Source organism: Triticum urartu, chromosome 4 (assembly GCF_003073215.2).
Source record: "Triticum urartu cultivar G1812 chromosome 4, Tu2.1, whole genome shotgun sequence".
Taxonomy (NCBI): domain Eukaryota; kingdom Viridiplantae; phylum Streptophyta; class Magnoliopsida; order Poales; family Poaceae; genus Triticum; species Triticum urartu.
In genome coordinates, this window is record NC_053025.1 from 234,444,249 (window position 1) to 234,461,708 (window position 17,460).

The 17,460-nt window shown below is 49.5% G+C and overlaps 1 protein-coding gene across 2 annotated transcripts; it reads right to left on the minus strand.

The window, feature by feature from the left end:
- Positions 1-284: 284 nt before the first annotated feature.
- On the minus strand, positions 285-12,521 carry LOC125551374 (probable protein S-acyltransferase 17). Of its 2 annotated transcripts, none has more exons than XM_048714573.1 (10): positions 12,221-12,521; positions 12,048-12,141; positions 10,453-10,547; positions 10,205-10,372; positions 9,489-9,561; positions 9,359-9,411; positions 8,414-8,505; positions 1,404-1,456; positions 1,196-1,321; positions 285-831 (listed from the first exon to the last, which is right to left on the minus strand). In XM_048714573.1, exons 1-10 carry the CDS (start codon positions 12,367-12,369, stop codon positions 556-558), a joined length of 1,179 nt encoding a protein of 392 aa, XP_048570530.1. In that variant the 5' UTR covers positions 12,370-12,521; the 3' UTR covers positions 285-555. The 2 variants fall into 2 exon arrangements, 1 of the variants encoding a protein (XP_048570530.1); XR_007302495.1 differs by having other exon boundaries at positions 561-831; positions 1,042-1,321.
- Between the last annotated feature and the right edge of the window lie 4,939 nt (positions 12,522-17,460).

The window sequence follows — 17,460 nt, forward strand, 5'->3', positions numbered from 1 at the left end:
CGCCGACGAGGAGTCCAGCGGCAAGAACCTCTACCACGATGACGGTGATTATGTGTTGCAGCAACATGCCCACGACGTGGTGTAACACCCAACATGCGGTCCAAGCCACAGCAAAGACTTTGCAATCCTCGCTAATGATAGAAGCGCATCTTTAGTCGCCCCAACACATGACAATAACATACACGTAAGGTCATATACTGGTAACAAAGTGGACATCACAACAAATACAACTACTCATGAATATAGGAGTTGATACGAAATACAATAGGGTGTACATATGCTAATATTCAAAATGTCAAAACTATTTATTGCTTTCCGGGTAACGGACGAGTGCCCAGATAATGAAGTTATCAAAATGCCAAAACTATTGCTTCAGGAATGATACAAGCAAAAACGACTTGCACAGACTGTCATCTACAGTTAATTACTTTGGCTCCAATCACGGCCCTAACACCATGTCAGTGTATGAGGGGGGAGGGGAAATGTTCCCAAAATTCTACAACGCCATGGATATACAACAGTTAAGTCATACAACAGTTGCAACAGCATTTCACTTCATTCCGACTTCTTGCAAGAGAACGAACTCCGCTCCGATAAAGGTACCATCACCTCACACAGGTTCCTGATCCAGCCAACGTCATATATGTTATTCTTCACGACCGGCTCCTCGGCCCGTGTTTTCGACCTTGAGAAGAACGTCTTCCATTTGCTTTGCGGCGATTTCTGCGCTTCGCTGCTGGCTGCGTTGATGCTCGCCTTCAGTGTGTATGCGCTAGCTTTCACTGCGTTCTCCTTTTTCATCCAGAAAATGTAGTCTTGCCATTTGAATGTCTGCATTAATTTTCACAAGATGAGTTGGAAGAAGAAAATCCAGAAAGTCATTTTTGTATTAATAACATGCTTCAAACTTGTTTCATCCTCATTAGGGTTACTGCTTCCGTTACTCAACATATTCTTATCACTATGCCTCCATTGGAAAGAGGCATCGTAAAATCAACATTGTTAAGATGATTCAATGAAAGAAAATCTCACTTTCCTCACCTGTCTACTCAAAGAACCACTTCGCAAAAACTACTTAGAACATGGTTCATTGATCAATTCAGGTGATCGCTTTTGAAGCATATCCTCAGAAAAGAACAAATTAAATGATGGAAAATTTGGCAATTTTCAAATGAAGCGTGTGGCAAGGCGTTACCTCATTTGTAGTCGTGTTGGATAAGCAAAGATGTACATGATAAGCACAAAACCCCCCAAGAAGCAACGCTATTATACCCAAAAATACAACCAAAAGTATCTGTGTGTTATGGACAGCAAGCAACCACTGCAAAAGTGACCATAAATTAGGTTAGATACTGAATGAATGCTGATGGACTCAAAAATTTCTATTCATTCCTCTATCATACCTGTGCAACATGGGGAAACAGGGCAGAGAATGAATTATCAATGCCATAATAAACTGTCAAATTCCAACGACAACTCAATTAGAAAACAGAAAATGTTAACTTATAAAGGAAGACATATCCTTGCTCCGTTTTTATTTACTCCGCATATTAGTTTCAACCTAATTCAAACTTTATGATGTTTGAACGAGTATATAGAAAAAACTTTCACAATAAAAAATATATTCAATGGTGATTCTAACAATATTGACTTGTATTGTAGAAGTCAATAATTTTTTGTATAAACTTGGTCAAAGTTAACAAAGTTTGACTTGAGACAAAGCTAATATGCAGAGTAAACAATAACAGATGGAGTATAATGCTTAAATGAAATATAAAGTGAAATGAGCTGTTCCATAATTTATGTCACATGATTTGGATAACTTTTCCTCAGAAGGTATTGAGTCATTCATATTCAAATACGAGAAGACAAAAAATCAGCAAGATGGTACTCTCTCCGTTCACTTTTATAAGACCTTGAAGACATTTCAGACAACTGTCAGTTTAGATGGCTCTCTCCGCTCCCCTCCCACCCCGCTCCTCCTAGCCCACCAGCCTTCTAGCCCCGTCGCCGGTGAATCCCCGCCGGTGACCCTCCTCTCTCCTGCCCCCCAGCCATGGTGACCCCCAGTGCTGACCCTGCCGAGCCCCGAGTGACCCTCTCCGACGACCGCGTGTCTTCCGGTGACCGCTGGTTCGACTCGGAGGGCGAGTCCTCGATGCGCTCGTACAGCGACGTCGCACGCACGCCGCCGGTCACCTCTAGGCCGCTCGCGCTTCCAGCCCCTGCCGCCGTCGCATACTCACGGCAACCGGCCATCGCCGCTCCACGGCAACCTGCCGCGAGCCGTCTCGGCCCCCGCTCCGAGGTGCACCGTGCCGGGGCGTCCAGGTGGATGCAGACGGCTTCCAGCGGCCGCGACGCCGGAATCGCCGCCGCCGCCCCCGCCAAGACGACGCGCCCAACTCCTCGCGGCCCCGCCGACGCAGCCCATCCCCAGAGGAAGCGGCGGGCCTCTGCTTCCGCTGCCTGGATCATCATCACCGCGTGCGCGACTGCACCAATGCGGTCAGGTGTCGTCACTGCCTTCTGTCCGGACATGACTCGCGCTCCTGCACCCCTGAGAGCCGGGAAGCTGCAAGGCAAGCCGCACGGCAAGCACGCGCCTCTCCCAGACGCAGCGGCCCCGCTGCCGGGACGCGCGCTCCCCAGGCCCCGCCGCCCCCGCCCCCCCCCCCCCCGGTGGTGGCCGCACCATTGGCTCCCGCGGTCGAGCCGGTGAGGGTCATCATGGCACACTCTGTCGAGATGGAGGAGGCGGAGGAGGTTCTGTCACGCGCAATGGTGGCTTCCATCACCGGAAACCGCCCGCAAGTTTCCGCTGCAGAGGTCGCTGACCTGCTCCTCAGCTCTCTCGAGCTCGCTGATGGTGACTTCACGGTCCATGCCCATCACCCGGAGGACTTCTTGATCCTTTTCTACTCGCGCACCACCATGCGTCGTCTCAACGGCGACCACTTCATCAGATCACCGCGATTCTCCCTCTCCGTCCGCCCTTGGAGCAAGCTCGCCCATGCGGGCGCAAGCGAGTTCGAGTACCACGTTGAGCTTGAGCTCCGTGGCATCCCCGCTCAGGTGTGGCACCTCTCGACCGCTGAGCACATACTCGGGGAGAGTTGCTGGATCGAGCGCCTCCACCCCAGCACCCGTTCCAGGGCGGACATGGCTGTGTTCCGGTTGGCCAGGCGCACCCACGACCCGGCCAGCATACGCCGCGCCGCCGTCCTGGAAATTGTGGAACAGATCCCGACACGCTTGAGCTCCGAGGCACCCACCATCAGGATCCTCACCTACCCCATCTCCATCGCCTTGTCTCGCGCAGAGAGGGGCAGAGCCCCACCCCCGCCCGCCCAGCCGCGAGGCGGACCTGGCGCAGATGGTGCGCACGACGGGAACGACCAGGGACGTGGTCACGGCGCTGGGCGCGCACGCCGCCGCGGCCGCAAGCGCCGACGCACCGAGGCACAGCCTTCAGGACGCGCCAACGGCATGGCTGTGGACTCCTCTGGGTGGCGCGCCGGAAACCGCGCCGCGCACGCCGATGGGGTGGTTGTCGACCAAACATGGCCGGCGCCCCAAACTTCAGCGGCGCCGCCGCCCGTACTGGCTGGAAGACGCTCCATGGCGCCATGGCCAGGTCAGCCGAGTCCACGGGATCAGTCTGGCCCCACCAATCGACGTCGCCGAGCCAGAAAAGGAAGGGGCAAACGTAGGCCAAAACACACTTTGGCTGGGGACAAAGCTGATGAGGCGGCTGGGGAGTCCAGGGCCGTGCAGGCGGAGCAAGCTAGCGGCGGCCCCACGCTGGGCGCGTCCGCATCTGCTTCAGGTACGGAGCCGCTTACAGGGACAACTGGCGCCCCGCCACTGGCCGCAAACCCGCTGGATGTACAGGAAGTCCCACCCCAACCAAGGCCCCATGGTCCTGGCGATGATTCTGCAGAGCCCATTTGCGGCTCGCATGATCTGAGGGGTTGTCGGGATCTGTCCGGTCTGAGCGAGGTGCCAGACTCACAGCCGGGGTCCGCCTGCTTGTCGGGGCAAAGAGTTCTTGCACCCACATCTACCCCTGCGGCGGATCAGGCTATCCCTGCCGCGGGTGATGCCAACACTGACGCAGGCATTGCCGCCCAAGCCGACCACAACGACGCAGGCATTGCTGCCCAAGCCGACCGACCCCCTGGTCCCCTCGCGTGCGCCAACGAGGGCGGAGAAGAGTGCCTCGCCTCATCCCGCTCTCCAGACAAGGACGCAAGCCCACCCGCCTCGCAGACCGTAATCCTGCAACGACCCCAGGCCCAGCCCACCTCCACGCCGACCAGGCCCGAGGCCGAGCCCCGCACGCCAGCTAGTGCGCGCCAGGGCCCAAGCCTTTCGGCTTCGGGAAGATTTGCCTCTCCGCCCATTACCATGCGACGACCTTGCGCTCGTGATTCGGCTCCACGGACCCTCACGCTGGGCGAGTTCCTGGCTGCCGCCACCAAGCACATCTCCGCTGCTCTGCCAACCCCGGGGAGGAAGCCGCGCCGTCCCCTGAACTTCGCGCCACGCCGCGGCCGCTCGGCTTCGACCAACTCCTCGACGGCGTCACCGCCCGCCGCTGAGAGGCGCGCACAAGTCCAGGTCCTGCACACACTCGGGATTGTCGGGCTGCAGCAAAGAATCACCTCTGCTGAGATGACCGCCTACGATGACACCCTTGGCTCGGAGTTTGACGACTACACTTACCTACCTGCGCATGGGACGCGCGGTGGCATCCTCCTGGCATGGAAGAGCAGGGCGGTGAGCATCACGGACCCATTGTTCACCACAAATGCTCTCACGGCCAAGGTGACCACGACCATTGGTGTGCCCTGGTGGATGTCGGTTGTCTACGGCCCCCAAGCGGACGCTGACAAGATCGCGTTTCTACAAGAGATCCGGGAGATACGTGCGGCCTGCCCCGGACCATGGATACTATGCGGCGATTTCAACTTGATCCTCCGCGATGAGGACAAAAATAACGGCAACCTGAACCGGCGCATGATGGGCAAATTTCGCCGCCTTGTTAACGAGCTCGCGTTGAAGGAAATCTACCTCAACGGACGTGGTTTCACGTGGTCGAATGAGCAGTCCCCGCCTACCTTGGTGCACTTGGATCGCGTGCTCTACACTACGGACTGGGAGGAGGCAAACGGCGAGTGTCACCTCCGTTGCCTCGCGTCCGTCGTGTCGGACCACTGCCCGCTCCTACTGGACTGCTCCCCCATGCCCGCGGCGCACCGACGTTTCCACTTTGAGGCCTTTTGGCTGCGCCTTGACGGGTTCCACGACACGGTGGCTGCGGCATGGGGCTCGGTGCATGACCCGGACCCATTCCGCCGCCTCATGATACGCATGCAGACCACGGCTCGCAGCCTCACTAGCTGGAGTGCCAAGTCAACGGGCAACATTCGGGATAGGTTGGCCATCTCACGTGAGCTCATTGCACGCTTTGACAAGGCCCAGGAGACGCGCGTGCTCAGCGCACCGGAAGATTGGCTTCAGAAGCAGCTAAAATTCACGTATCTCGGGCTCGCGTCCCTGGAGCGCACCATCGCCCGACAACGCGCGCGCATTGCCACGCTCAAGGAAGGCAACGCCAACACTGGCTTCTTCCACCGACAGTGCTCCTACCGTCGACAGAAGAACCGGATCTTCAGCCTGACCGTGGACAGGCAAGTGCTCACCGATCATGACGAGATGGCGCGGGCGGCGTTCGAGCACTTTGACGGCATCTTGAGCACGGCCGCTCAGGGTAACGTCACCATGGACCTGGAACAGCTAATTGACCCAGGTGATCTCGCAAGCCTCGATGAGCCTTTCACCGTGGAGGAGGTCTGGGACGCTGTCAAACGCCTCCCCGCCAACAAAGCTCCGGGGCCGGACGGGTTCACCGCGGAATTCCTCCGTGCTTGCTGGGGCATCATAAGGCACGACATCATGGACGTCTTCCAGCGGCTGTACGAGCTGAGAGGCCGTGGATTCTACAGGCTCAACCAGGCCCTCATGACCCTGCTGTCCAAACGCGCCGACGCACACCAGCTTCGCGACTACCGGCCGATATGCTTGATACATCTTGTGGCCAAAATCTTCGCCAAGGTTCTATCGCTACGTCTTGCCCCAAGGTTGGACAGCCTGGTTAGTCATAACCAGAACGCGTTCATCGCCGGCCGCAGTCTCCACGACAACTTCATCCTCGTCAGGCAATCACTTAAGATGCTGCACCAACTTCGAGCCCCGCGGATCATGCTCAAGCTCGACCTCACGCGTGCCTTAGACTCCCTATCCTGGCCTTTCCTCTTCGAGGTACTGCGCCAGTACGGATTCGGAGACCGATTCCGAGAGTGGCTCGCAATACTGCTATCGACGTCCAGCACCCGCATCCTTCTTAACGGCGAGCCTGGTCCGCCGATCTGGCACCGCTGCGGGCTGCGCCAAGGCGACCCCGTGTCCCCGCAATTGTTTGTACTTGCGGTGGACATCCTTGGCAGACTGATGCGCCGCGCCACCGACCTTGGCATCCTACAGCAGCTACACCTTCGTCGCCGCATCCCGGCGATCTCCTTGTACGCCGACGATGTCATGCTGTTTTGCCATGCTATGCCAGGAGATGTGGCCACAATCAAGGGGATCCTGACCCTGTTTGGGGAGACAAGTGGGCTACAGGTGAACTACGCCAAGAGTTCTGCCACTGTCCTTCACGGGGATCTTGCTGCAAACATGGTGCTCGCCCAGCTTGGGTGCCTGGTAGTGCAACTCCCTGTTACCTACCTTGGTATCCCGCTGACGACGCGTCGCCCCACGGCCGCCCAACTGCAGCCCCTAGTCGACTCCTTGGCTGCCATGCTACCCACTTGGAAGGCATGGCTCATGAACAAGGCTGGACGCCTCGCCCTGGTCAAGTCGGTGCTTAATGGCATCCTCGTTCACCAAATGCTTGCACTTGCCCCCCCAAAGAAGACGCTTAAGCAAGCTTGAGAAGATGCAGAGGGGTTCATGTGGGCTGGACGCGCTGTTGCCAACGGTGGACACTGCCATGTCAATTGGCGACATGTATGCCGCCCCATCGAGTATGGAGGTCTTGGGGTGCATGACCTGGAGCGCACCGGGCTCGCGCTCCGGCTGCGCTGGCAATGGTTTGCTCGCGTGGACACGGATCGCGCCTGGCAGGGACTTGACCTTCAATTCTCACATGAGGAGCGCGCCCTCTTCTTTGCATCCACGACCATGACAGTCGAGGACGGTCGGCTGGCCCTGTTTTGGGAGGATCGCTGGATTAATGGGAAGTCCATCGGCGAAATCGCCCCTCTGCTCCACCAGTGCATCCCAAAAAGGCGACGGAAGTCGAGGACGGTGGCGGAAGGGCTGGCCCAGAACGCTTGGGCGCGTGACATCCAGGGAACCCTCGGCCTCCACGAGATAGGTCAATACCTGATGATTTGGCAGACCGTCAACAGCATCCCCCTGTCGAACGACCCAAACCGGCTGCTCTGGAGATGGACGGCCAACGGCAACTACTCGGCTCAGTCATGCTACGCGGCCACCTTCGAAGGCTCAACGCGATGCACTTCCTGGAAGCTCGTCTGGAAAACCTGGGCGCCGCCACGTGTGAAATTCTTCCACTGGTTGGCTAACCAAGATCGATGCTGGACGGCGGAAAGATTAGCCCGACGTGGCCTGCAACATCACCCAAGGTGCCTCCTATGTGATCAAGCAGCAGAATCCATCCAGCACCTACTCCTGACCTGCCCCTTTGCTCGCCAAACATGGCATGCCACCCTGACTTGGCTGCGCATGCCAACCCAGGCGCCGGTCCAGGAGCCCACTGTCATGGCATGGTGGCTGCGAGCGAACGAGCAAACACCGACGACGCATCGCAAGGCCCTCATGTCCATCGCCTTGCTCGTCCCATGGATGATCTGGAAACATAGGAATGAGTGCGTCTTTGACAATGCGACACCCTCGATTGATTTGCTAGTAGATAGAATCAAAGAAGAGGCCCGCTGTTGGGCCAGTGCCGGAGCCCAGGGGCTAAGGGTTGTTCTGCCCACCTCCTGGGACGTGCATTGAACAGCCCATGACATTGTAAAACTCACCTCCTAGGAGGCTGGATCTCTCTTTCTTTTCAATGGAATGAAACGCAAAGGTCTTCTACGTTTTCTCGAAAAAATGTGCAAAACAGCCTATTTTGAGTTGTCTAAAACGACTTACAAAAGTGAACGGAGGGAGTAATAAACTTCACCTATAGTTCTATTAGACGAGTTTTATCATATCATGCCACAACGGAATAAAAGGATTAAACACTCCTCCACATATGGTTAGGGTTAAATGTAGCATGAGAAGACATTCCTGTTAGACGAGTGTGAGCTCTTAGAACGGACAGAATAATAACCTGTCAGTATGTAGACAACTTTCTTGTCTTTCAATTCACCAGCAACAATGAAGCCAAGGATAATTGCTCCATACAGACATAAAAGAAAATGCCTGTTATGAAGGAGAAAGATAAATAATGTAAAGTTGCAAGAAAAGTGCAAGGATCTGCTTTGAACAGATTGATCTAATACATTAAATTGCCAGCATAACTATAGGTTTTAAAATCAAGTAGCAGATCAATCTTCCTAAACAGACTGTAACACAAATTAAAATGAACTACAGCCCCAACTGTCCCAAACTGCAGACAACTAGAAATACAGAATATAAGGTTTATCAATTTTCGTGCAAGTCAAACTTGTGTATGTTTGACCAAGATTATAGAATAAAATACCGACATCTACAATCAAATAAATAAAATATAAAAATATTTTCCGTGATGGATCTAATGATACATATTCGGTCTCTAGATATTGATATTTTTTTCTAAAAACTTGGTCAAACATGCACATGCTTGACTATAAACCTTATATTTTGGAACGGAGGGCATAATCATACATACAATATTTAAACAACTGCACTTGGATAGTACATGGTAAATTATTTATGAATAATTTAGAAGGTAAGTCACATCTTCAACAATAATGTTTTCCGCTTTAATCTTTTAGCTCCCAATAATTTGCCAGCCGTATATATCTACTTTGAAATACCTAGTGGGCTTGTCACATCTATTAATGTCTCCATGGTTGGTGCTCGTAACTGAGAGATACTATTGGGTGCCAAGAGGATGAGAAATTAGGAGCCTGACATGTACTAATAAGGATGACGCTAAGAAACAAAAAGAAAATTGAATAGCACAATGGGGTTTGTCGATGATAACTGAATGGAGTCATGGATCCTTGGGAGTTGGGACTATCTATGTAGCCAAAAGAAAAGAAACATGGAAAAAAGGTAAGAGAAAACTCACCAAACTAAGAAGGCCACAAAATAGCGAGTATTCTTCTCCCCAATGCAATTATTCTGTATCAACACACAAATTTCAGGATATAAACAAGCCAAAGAAATACCATCAGGCATCAAGCAGCAAATAAAAGTACCATCCATCCACAGTGGTGATCAAATCGAGCCACACATCTATCACATATTCTACAGTGCTTTGCCCTAGCTGGTCTGCATAATGAACCATTCTTAGGATGTCAAATAAAGTAGATTGATATGAACAACACTAAACAAAGAGAACAACACATATTTATAATACATTGTAGCACGAGTGCATGATCATAACTTCATAAAAACTTCAAAATAATAGTTAATAGTTTATCGGTTGCACTTACGATGGATCAATCAAAGTTAATTAGTCTACGAAATTACGAAGTATACTTGCACAGTTACCAGCGTACCATCAAATAATATCTACACCTTCTACTGAATCCAAGTACAAAAGAGCTCTGTCAACTTAAATTCTAGGATACAATTTGTCCGTTCCAAAACCTTGACCGCACCACAACATGCTTCATATCAAATCCATGACAGACGGAAAGTAAAAGAATTTTAAAATTCCATGCAAGTACAATAGCCAACATATAGAGCAAATCTGATTTTTACTTGGTGAGATAATTGCCTCTCAAGAAAAGTCCCAAAATAATCAGGTGTGTTTTTTTACAATAATTAGTGTGATTTACCTTTATTCAGTTAGACTACTAAACTATCGTGATAAAATTATTCTCTTCAATCATTCACAAAAGTAAAAGCACGGCAACAACACCTAAAATTATTTAGCCATGGTATGACTAATCACTAGAAAATAGCATACCTGGTAATCTTGCATGTTGAACATTCTTTCTCTACATAAATAATGTTGTCAAAAGGATAGGCAGATACATACTGAGACACGTTCTCAGAAGTAATAGTCCCAGGATCAGAGAAGCTAGTGAGAACAAAGAGTATAGCACCAATAGAAACAACCACAATGCTCAGGTACCTGCAAGAGCAAGATCTCTGACTGCCAAAAATGGACAAAGGAATAACTGTCTTGCAAATTGGTAAACATTAACGAGATACCTGTGCAATACACTCACGTAATACCCAGGAATGTACTTGAAAGATGACTGCACTATTATAAAATATGTTCCGCCAATTATGGCAACATAAAAAACCTGCAGTTAAGAAGAAAAGAAAAATCACAAATAAGATGTTGCATAAGTAAGCAATTTTCTGATAAACCTAATGGTTATGCTGCTATAAGACTACAAAGCAAGTAAATAGAGGAACCAGAGTAAACAAAAAAAAGGAGTGTAAATCAGTTGCAGAGATAAGGAACATGAGAGAGTATTGGAATAGGGCAGGCTTATGTTCCAAAAACAAAAATAAACGGAAAAGACGGCAATCTAACACTTTGAAAGTCAGCTGGCATGATTAGGAGGAGAAGCTTAGAGCTTATTGCTGCGGACAGATTAGAACTTCCTAAACAATAGTAGGCTCCATATTTGACCAGTGATTTAATTATTTTCCATGCCAAGTAGTGACTTGTTTTTGCAGGTATGCTTCCACAGTTCAAAACAAGAATTTCATTATTAAACACAGAGAGATAACTATAGATGGCACTGCTAGGATAAGTGCATTATATGTATGTATCATAATTTCATAGTAGTGACTCTAATAATGCACTACTGAATCAGTGCAAAGATCTTAAGTCAGCTCAACTACTAGACCATGAGATTTGCCCACCCCAAGTGACCCAGCCCTCAGCTCATCTTTGTCTAGTTCCACTTGTTTTCTCCCCTCACTCTTCCCCACTTCCCCATAATTTACATGCTCATGCAACTACAAGACCAAAGCACCGCCCATTCACTAAAAATGGACCAACCATTACTTGTGAGGCTTCCCACCAACCAGGCACCAATTCACATGTAGCTTAGATGCATCAAACCAGCTCCCAAACAAGTATGCCCTTATGACATTCTTCAATTACTTTTAGTCCACCCCAAAACCAGCTCTCCGATGGAAATGGTACACCATAAATGTAGAAATAAGCCAAGCATGGAACCCCTTAAAATTTCACACAACTGACACAACTCAATACTCCATTGTCCCTTCTCAATTGGCAACATTTAGATGCACGTCCAATTTGTGCAGAAAATGCAATAGATTTACACAACAAAGCATATCTCATAACTGTCTGTAGACAACCAACCACCAAATCGCCTCAACATTCATCCATTCATCATCAACAGCCCCAAAACCCCTGACAAACTCTTTTTCTATTCAACCGACCACATTCTCATTCAATAAACTTCTACCTTGGTTGATTCAACATTTAGATGCACGTCCAATTTGTGCAGAAAATGCAATAGATTTACACAACAAAGCATATCTCATAACTGTCTGTAGACAACCAACCACCAAATCGCCCAACATTCATCCATTCATCATCAACAGCCCCAAAACCCCTGACAAACTCTTTCTATTCAACCGACCACATTCTCATTCAATAAACTCTCTACCTTGGTTGATTCAACTCAGCATAAGAGAGCAATATCATATCGGCCAATCCCAAGCAACAATCTCGCATAACATAGCATCAACATCAAACACCCTAACTTTTCATGATATGAGCACGCGTTACAACACACATAGATACTCAGCACCACGTGTACCTGCAGGATAGGGTTAGGGCGGTCGCAGCAGTACTGCTCGACGCCGAGCACGAGATCCCTGGCTCCGGTACCGCACGCCGCCTGCACTAGCCGCCTGCACAAACAATCTTCACTAAGTGAGAAGCTGAAGAGGCGGTGTGAGTGTGAAACGGGAGGAGGCATGGAGCGCGCACAGAAAGTGGCGGTAGGCTCCGGAGGTGAGGAAGTGGTTGATGCTCTGAACGAAGGTGCCCTCGAAGATGGGCCACTGCCCACAGAGAAACGACACAACCACCAGCGCCGTCACAGACCCGTGCGCCACCAGCACCCACGGCACGTCCATCCCGTCTCCGGCGATCCCCCTCCGCTGCCGCCTCGTCGGCTCCCCACTCCAGCCCTCCCGGCCCACGCAGAACTGAGTTTCGATTGAGAGAGTCGATGGAACCGCTTCGTGGCCCGTCGGAAGAAAATAAAAGCCGAAGCCGAAGCCGACGAAATCAGTAGCCACAGCCCATATGTACCCAAGGGCCGAGGTCATTTTTGGTCCCAAAAAAAAGGGCCGAGGTCATTGTCACCTCCCCTAATGACACAAGTGACGCACTCTGCTCATCTAAAAAATCTTCTTCTGAGAAAAAAATACACATCTAAAAAAACTGAGAAGTACCTTCACATGCCTGCTGATGTTGGTACTTCAAAAAATGAGGCTTTTACCCGAAAAAACAAACAAAAAATGAGGCTTTTAAGTACCTAAAGGACCGCTTGTGGACTAAGATACAAGAATGGATGGAGAAAATATTGTCATCAGCCGGTAAGAAAGTTTTGATAAAAAGCAGTTGCGCAGGTACCGGTGTACTCCATGTCTTGTTTTAAACTCCCTAGAAGATTGTGTCAACCCTTAACGTCCATGATTAATGCCTTCTGGTGGGGAAGCAAAAGAGGTCAGCGAAAATCATATTTGGTATCTTGGGACACTATAGCATGCCAAAATACATGGGGGCCTAGGCTTTCGAGATTTCGAGATCTTTAACTTGCCACTCCTAGCCAAGCAAGCATGGAGGATTTTGGAGAACCCTGAAGCTCTAAGTGTGAGGATACTCAAGGATGTATATTTCCTTGATAATGGCTTTCTTGATGCCCAACTTGGATCGCATCCATTTTAGATATGGAGAGGAGTGGTGGAAGGTCGTGACACACTCAAGCAAGGACTTATAAAGAGTATTGGCAATGGGATCACAACAAATATATGAGACATAAACTAGATACCGAGAAATAAGAACATGGCACCGATCGTTTCCTTGATCCAAAATCCTCCGCAAATGGTGGCAGAGCTCCTGGATCCCTTGAATGCTCGATGGAACATACAGTTTGTAAGTGCATCTAGTGCTCTTAGTGATTTTGGTGTATTGAAGACTTATAGGTTAAGTGACTAATGAGTTTGTGAGTGTACACAGGTCTATAAGTCTATGAGAAGTTTGATATTTACGATGAAAGTCGTGTTGGGGAACGTTGCAGAAAACAAAAAATTTCCTACTCGTTTCACCAAGATCCATCTAGGAGTTCATCTAGCAACGAGTGATTAGATGCATCTACGTACCTTGTAGATCGCGAGCGGAAGCGTTCAAAGAACGGGGATGATGTAGTCGAACACAACGTGATCCAAATCACCGATGATCTTAGCACCGAATGGACGGTGCCTCCGCGTTCAACACACGTACGGAACGGATGACGTCTCCTCCTTTCTTGATCCAGCAAGGGGGGAAGAGAGGTTGATGAAGATCCAGCAGCACGACGGTGTGATGGTGGATGCAGGGCGTCACAGTAGCAGGGCTTCGCCTATACTACGAGAGAGAGACGTAACAGGGAGAGAGGGAAGCACCAAAGGCTGAGGTATGAAGTCCTCCCTCTCCTCAACTATATATAGGAGGGCCAAGGAGGGGTGCGCCAGCCTAGGAGATCCAATCTCCTAGGTGCGACGGCCAGGGGAGGTTTCCCTCCCCCCCAAGGCACTCAGGGGTGCCTTCCACTAGTGGGACTCCTCCCCCATGGAAACCCTAGGCGCATGGGCCTATAGGGGCTGGTGCCCTTGGCCCATATAGGCCAAGGCGCACCCCCTACAGCCCATGTGGCCCCCGGGACAGGTGGCCCCACCCGGTGGGCCCTCGGGACCCCTCCGGTGGTCCCGGTACAATACCGATAACCTCGAAACTTGTCCCGATGGCCGAAACAGCACTTCCTATATATAATTCTTTACCTCCGGACCATTCCGAAACTCCTCGTGACGTCCGGGATCTCATCCGGGACTCCGAACAACATTCGGGTTACTGCATATACATATCTTCACAACCCTAGCGTCACCGATCCTTAAGTGTGTAGACCCTACGGGTTCGGGAGACAAGCAGACATGACCGAGACGACTCTCCGGTCAATAACCAACAGCGGGATCTGGATACCCATGTTGGCTCCCACATGCTCCACGATGATCTCATCGGATGAACCACGATGTCGAGGATTTAATCAACCCCGTATACAATTCCCTTTGTCAATCGGTATGTTACTTGCCCGAGACTCGATCGTTGGTATCCCAATACCTTGTTCAATCTCGTTACCGGCAAGTCACTTTACTCGTACCGTAATGCATGATCCCGTGATCAACCACTTGGTCACCTTGAGCTCATAATGATGATGTATTACCGAGTGGGCCCAGTGATACCTCTCCGTTATATGGAGTGACAAATCCCAGTCTCGATCCGTGTCAACCCAACAGACACTTTCGGAGATACCTGTAGTGCACCTTTATAGTCACCCAGTTACGTTGTGACGTTTGATACACCCAAAGCACTCCTACGGTATCCGGGAGTTACACGATCTCATGGTCAAAGGAAAAGATACTTGACATTGGAAAAGCTCTAGCAAACGAACTACACGATCTTTGTGCTATGCTTAGGATTGGGTCTTGTCCATCACATCATTCTCCTAATGATGTGATCCCGTTATCAATGACATCCAATGTCCATAGCCAGGAAATCATGACTATCTGTTGATCAACGAGCTAGTCAACTAGAGGCTTACTAGGGACATATTATGGTCTATGTATTCACACGTGTATTACGATTTCCGGATAATACAGTTATAGCATGAATAAAGACAATTATCATGAACAAAGAAATATAATAATAATGCTTTTATTATTGCCTCTAGGGCATATTTCCAACAGTCTCCCACTTGCACTAGAGTCAATAATCTAGTTACATTGTGATGAATCGAACACCCATGGAATTCTGGTGTTGATCATGTTTTGCCTAGGGAGAGGTTTAGTCAACGGATCTGCTATATTCAGGTCCGTATGTACTTTACAAATCTCTATGTCTCCATTTTGAACATTTTCACGAATGGAGTTGAAGCGACGCTTTATGTGCCTTGTCTTCTTGTGAAATCTGGGCTCCTTGGCAAGTGCAATAGCTCCAGTGTTGTCACAAAAGAGTTTGATTGGCCCCGACGCATTGGGTATGACTCCTAGGTCGGTGATGAACTCCTTCACCCATATTGCTTCATGTGCTGCCTCCGAGGCTGCCATGTACTCCGCTTCACATGTAGATCCCGCCACGACGCTCTGCTTGCAGCTGCACCAGCTCACTGCTCCACCATTCAACATATACACGTATCCGGTTTGTGACTTAGAGTCATCCAGATCTGTGTCGAAGCTAGCGTCGACGTAACCCTTTACGACGAGCTCTTCGTCACCTCCATAAACGAGAAACATTTCCTTAGTCCTTTTTAGGTACTTCAGGATATTCTTGACCGCTGTCCAGTGTTCCTTGCCGGGATTACTTTGGTACCTTCCTACCAAACTTACGGCAAGGTTTACATCAGGTCTGGTACACAGCATGGCATACATAATAGAACCTATGGCTGAGGCATAGGGGATGACACTCATCTCTTCTATATCTTCTGCCGTGGTCGGGCATTGAGCCGAGCTCAATTTCACACCTTGCAACACAGGCAAGAACCCCTTCTTAGACTGATCCATATTGAACTTCTTCAATATCTTATCAAGGTATGTGCTTTGTGAAAGACCTATGAGGCGTCTTGATCTATCTCTATAGATCTTGATGCCTAATATATAAGCAGCTTCTCCAAGGTCCTTCATTGAAAAACTCTTATTCAAGTAGGCCTTGATGCTGTCCAAGAGTTCTATATCATTTCCCATCAAAAGTATGTCATCTACATATAGTATGAGAAATGCTACAGAGCTCCCACTCACTTTCTTGTAAACGCAGGCTTCTCCATAAGTCTGCGTAAACCCAAACGCTTTGATCATCTCATCAAAGCGAATGTTCCAACTCCGAGATGCTTGCACCAGCCCATAAATCGAGCGTTGGAGCTTGCACACCTTGTCAGCATTCTTAGGATCGACAAAACCTTCCGGCTGCATCATATACAATTCTTCCTTAAGGAAACCATTAAGGAATGCCGTTTTGACGTCCATTTGCCATATTTCATAATCGTAGAATGCGGCAATTGCTAACATGATTCGGACGGACTTCAGCTTCGCCACCGGTGAGAAAGTCTCATCGTAGTCAACCCCTTGAACTTGTCGATAACCCTTAGCGACAAGCCTAGCTTTATAGATGGTCACATTACCATCCGCGTCTGTCTTCTTCTTAAAGATCCATTTATTTTCTATGGCTTGCCATTCAACGGGCAAGTCAGTCAAAGTCCATACTTCGTTTTCATACATGGATCCTATCTCGGATTTCATGGCTTCCAGCCATTTGTCGGAATCCGGACCCGCCATCGCTTCTTCATAGTTCGAAGGTTCACCGTTGTCTAACAACATGATTTCCAAGACAGGGTTGCCGTACCACTCTGGTGCGGAACGTGTCCTTGTGGACCTTCGAATTTCAGTAGGAGCTTGATCAGAAGTATCTTGATCATTATCATTAACTTCCTCTCTAGTCGGTGCAGGCACCTCAGGAACATTTTCTTGAGTTGCACCATTTACTGGTTCAAGAGGCAATACTTCATCAAGTTCTACTTTCCTCCCACTTACTTCTTTCGAGAGAAACTCTTTCTCTAGAAAGAGTCCGTCTTTGGCAACAAAGATCTTGCCTTCCGATCTTAGGTAGAAGGTATACCCAATAGTTTCTTTAGGGTATCCTATGAAGACGCATTTTTCCGACTTGGGTTCGAGCTTTTCAGGTTGAAGTTTCTTGACATAAGCATCGCATCCCCAAACTTTTAGAAACGACAGCTTAGGTTTCTTCTCAAACCATAATTCATACGGTGTCGTCTCAACAGATTTCGACGGAGCCCTATTTAAAGTGAATGCGGCAGTCTCTAAAGCATAGCCCCAAAAAGATAGCGGTAAATCGGTAAGAGACATCATAGATCGCACCATATCTAATAGAGTGCGATTACGACGTTCGGACACACC

Bases quoted from the DNA above. Each gene is read 5' to 3' on its own strand.
- LOC125551374 (XM_048714573.1), bottom strand. From the start codon at position 12,369: ATGGACGTGCCGTGGGTGCTGGTGGCGCACGGGTCTGTGACGGCGCTG. The intron at 12,142-12,220 runs GTGCGCGCTCCA...TTGTTTGTGCAG, and splicing joins GGAGCCTACCGCCACTTTCT to GCGGCTAGTGCAGGCGGCGT. The intron at 8,506-9,358 runs GTGAGTTTTCTC...CCTTCATAACAG, and splicing joins TTTGTGGCCTTCTTAGTTTG to GCATTTTCTTTTATGTCTGT.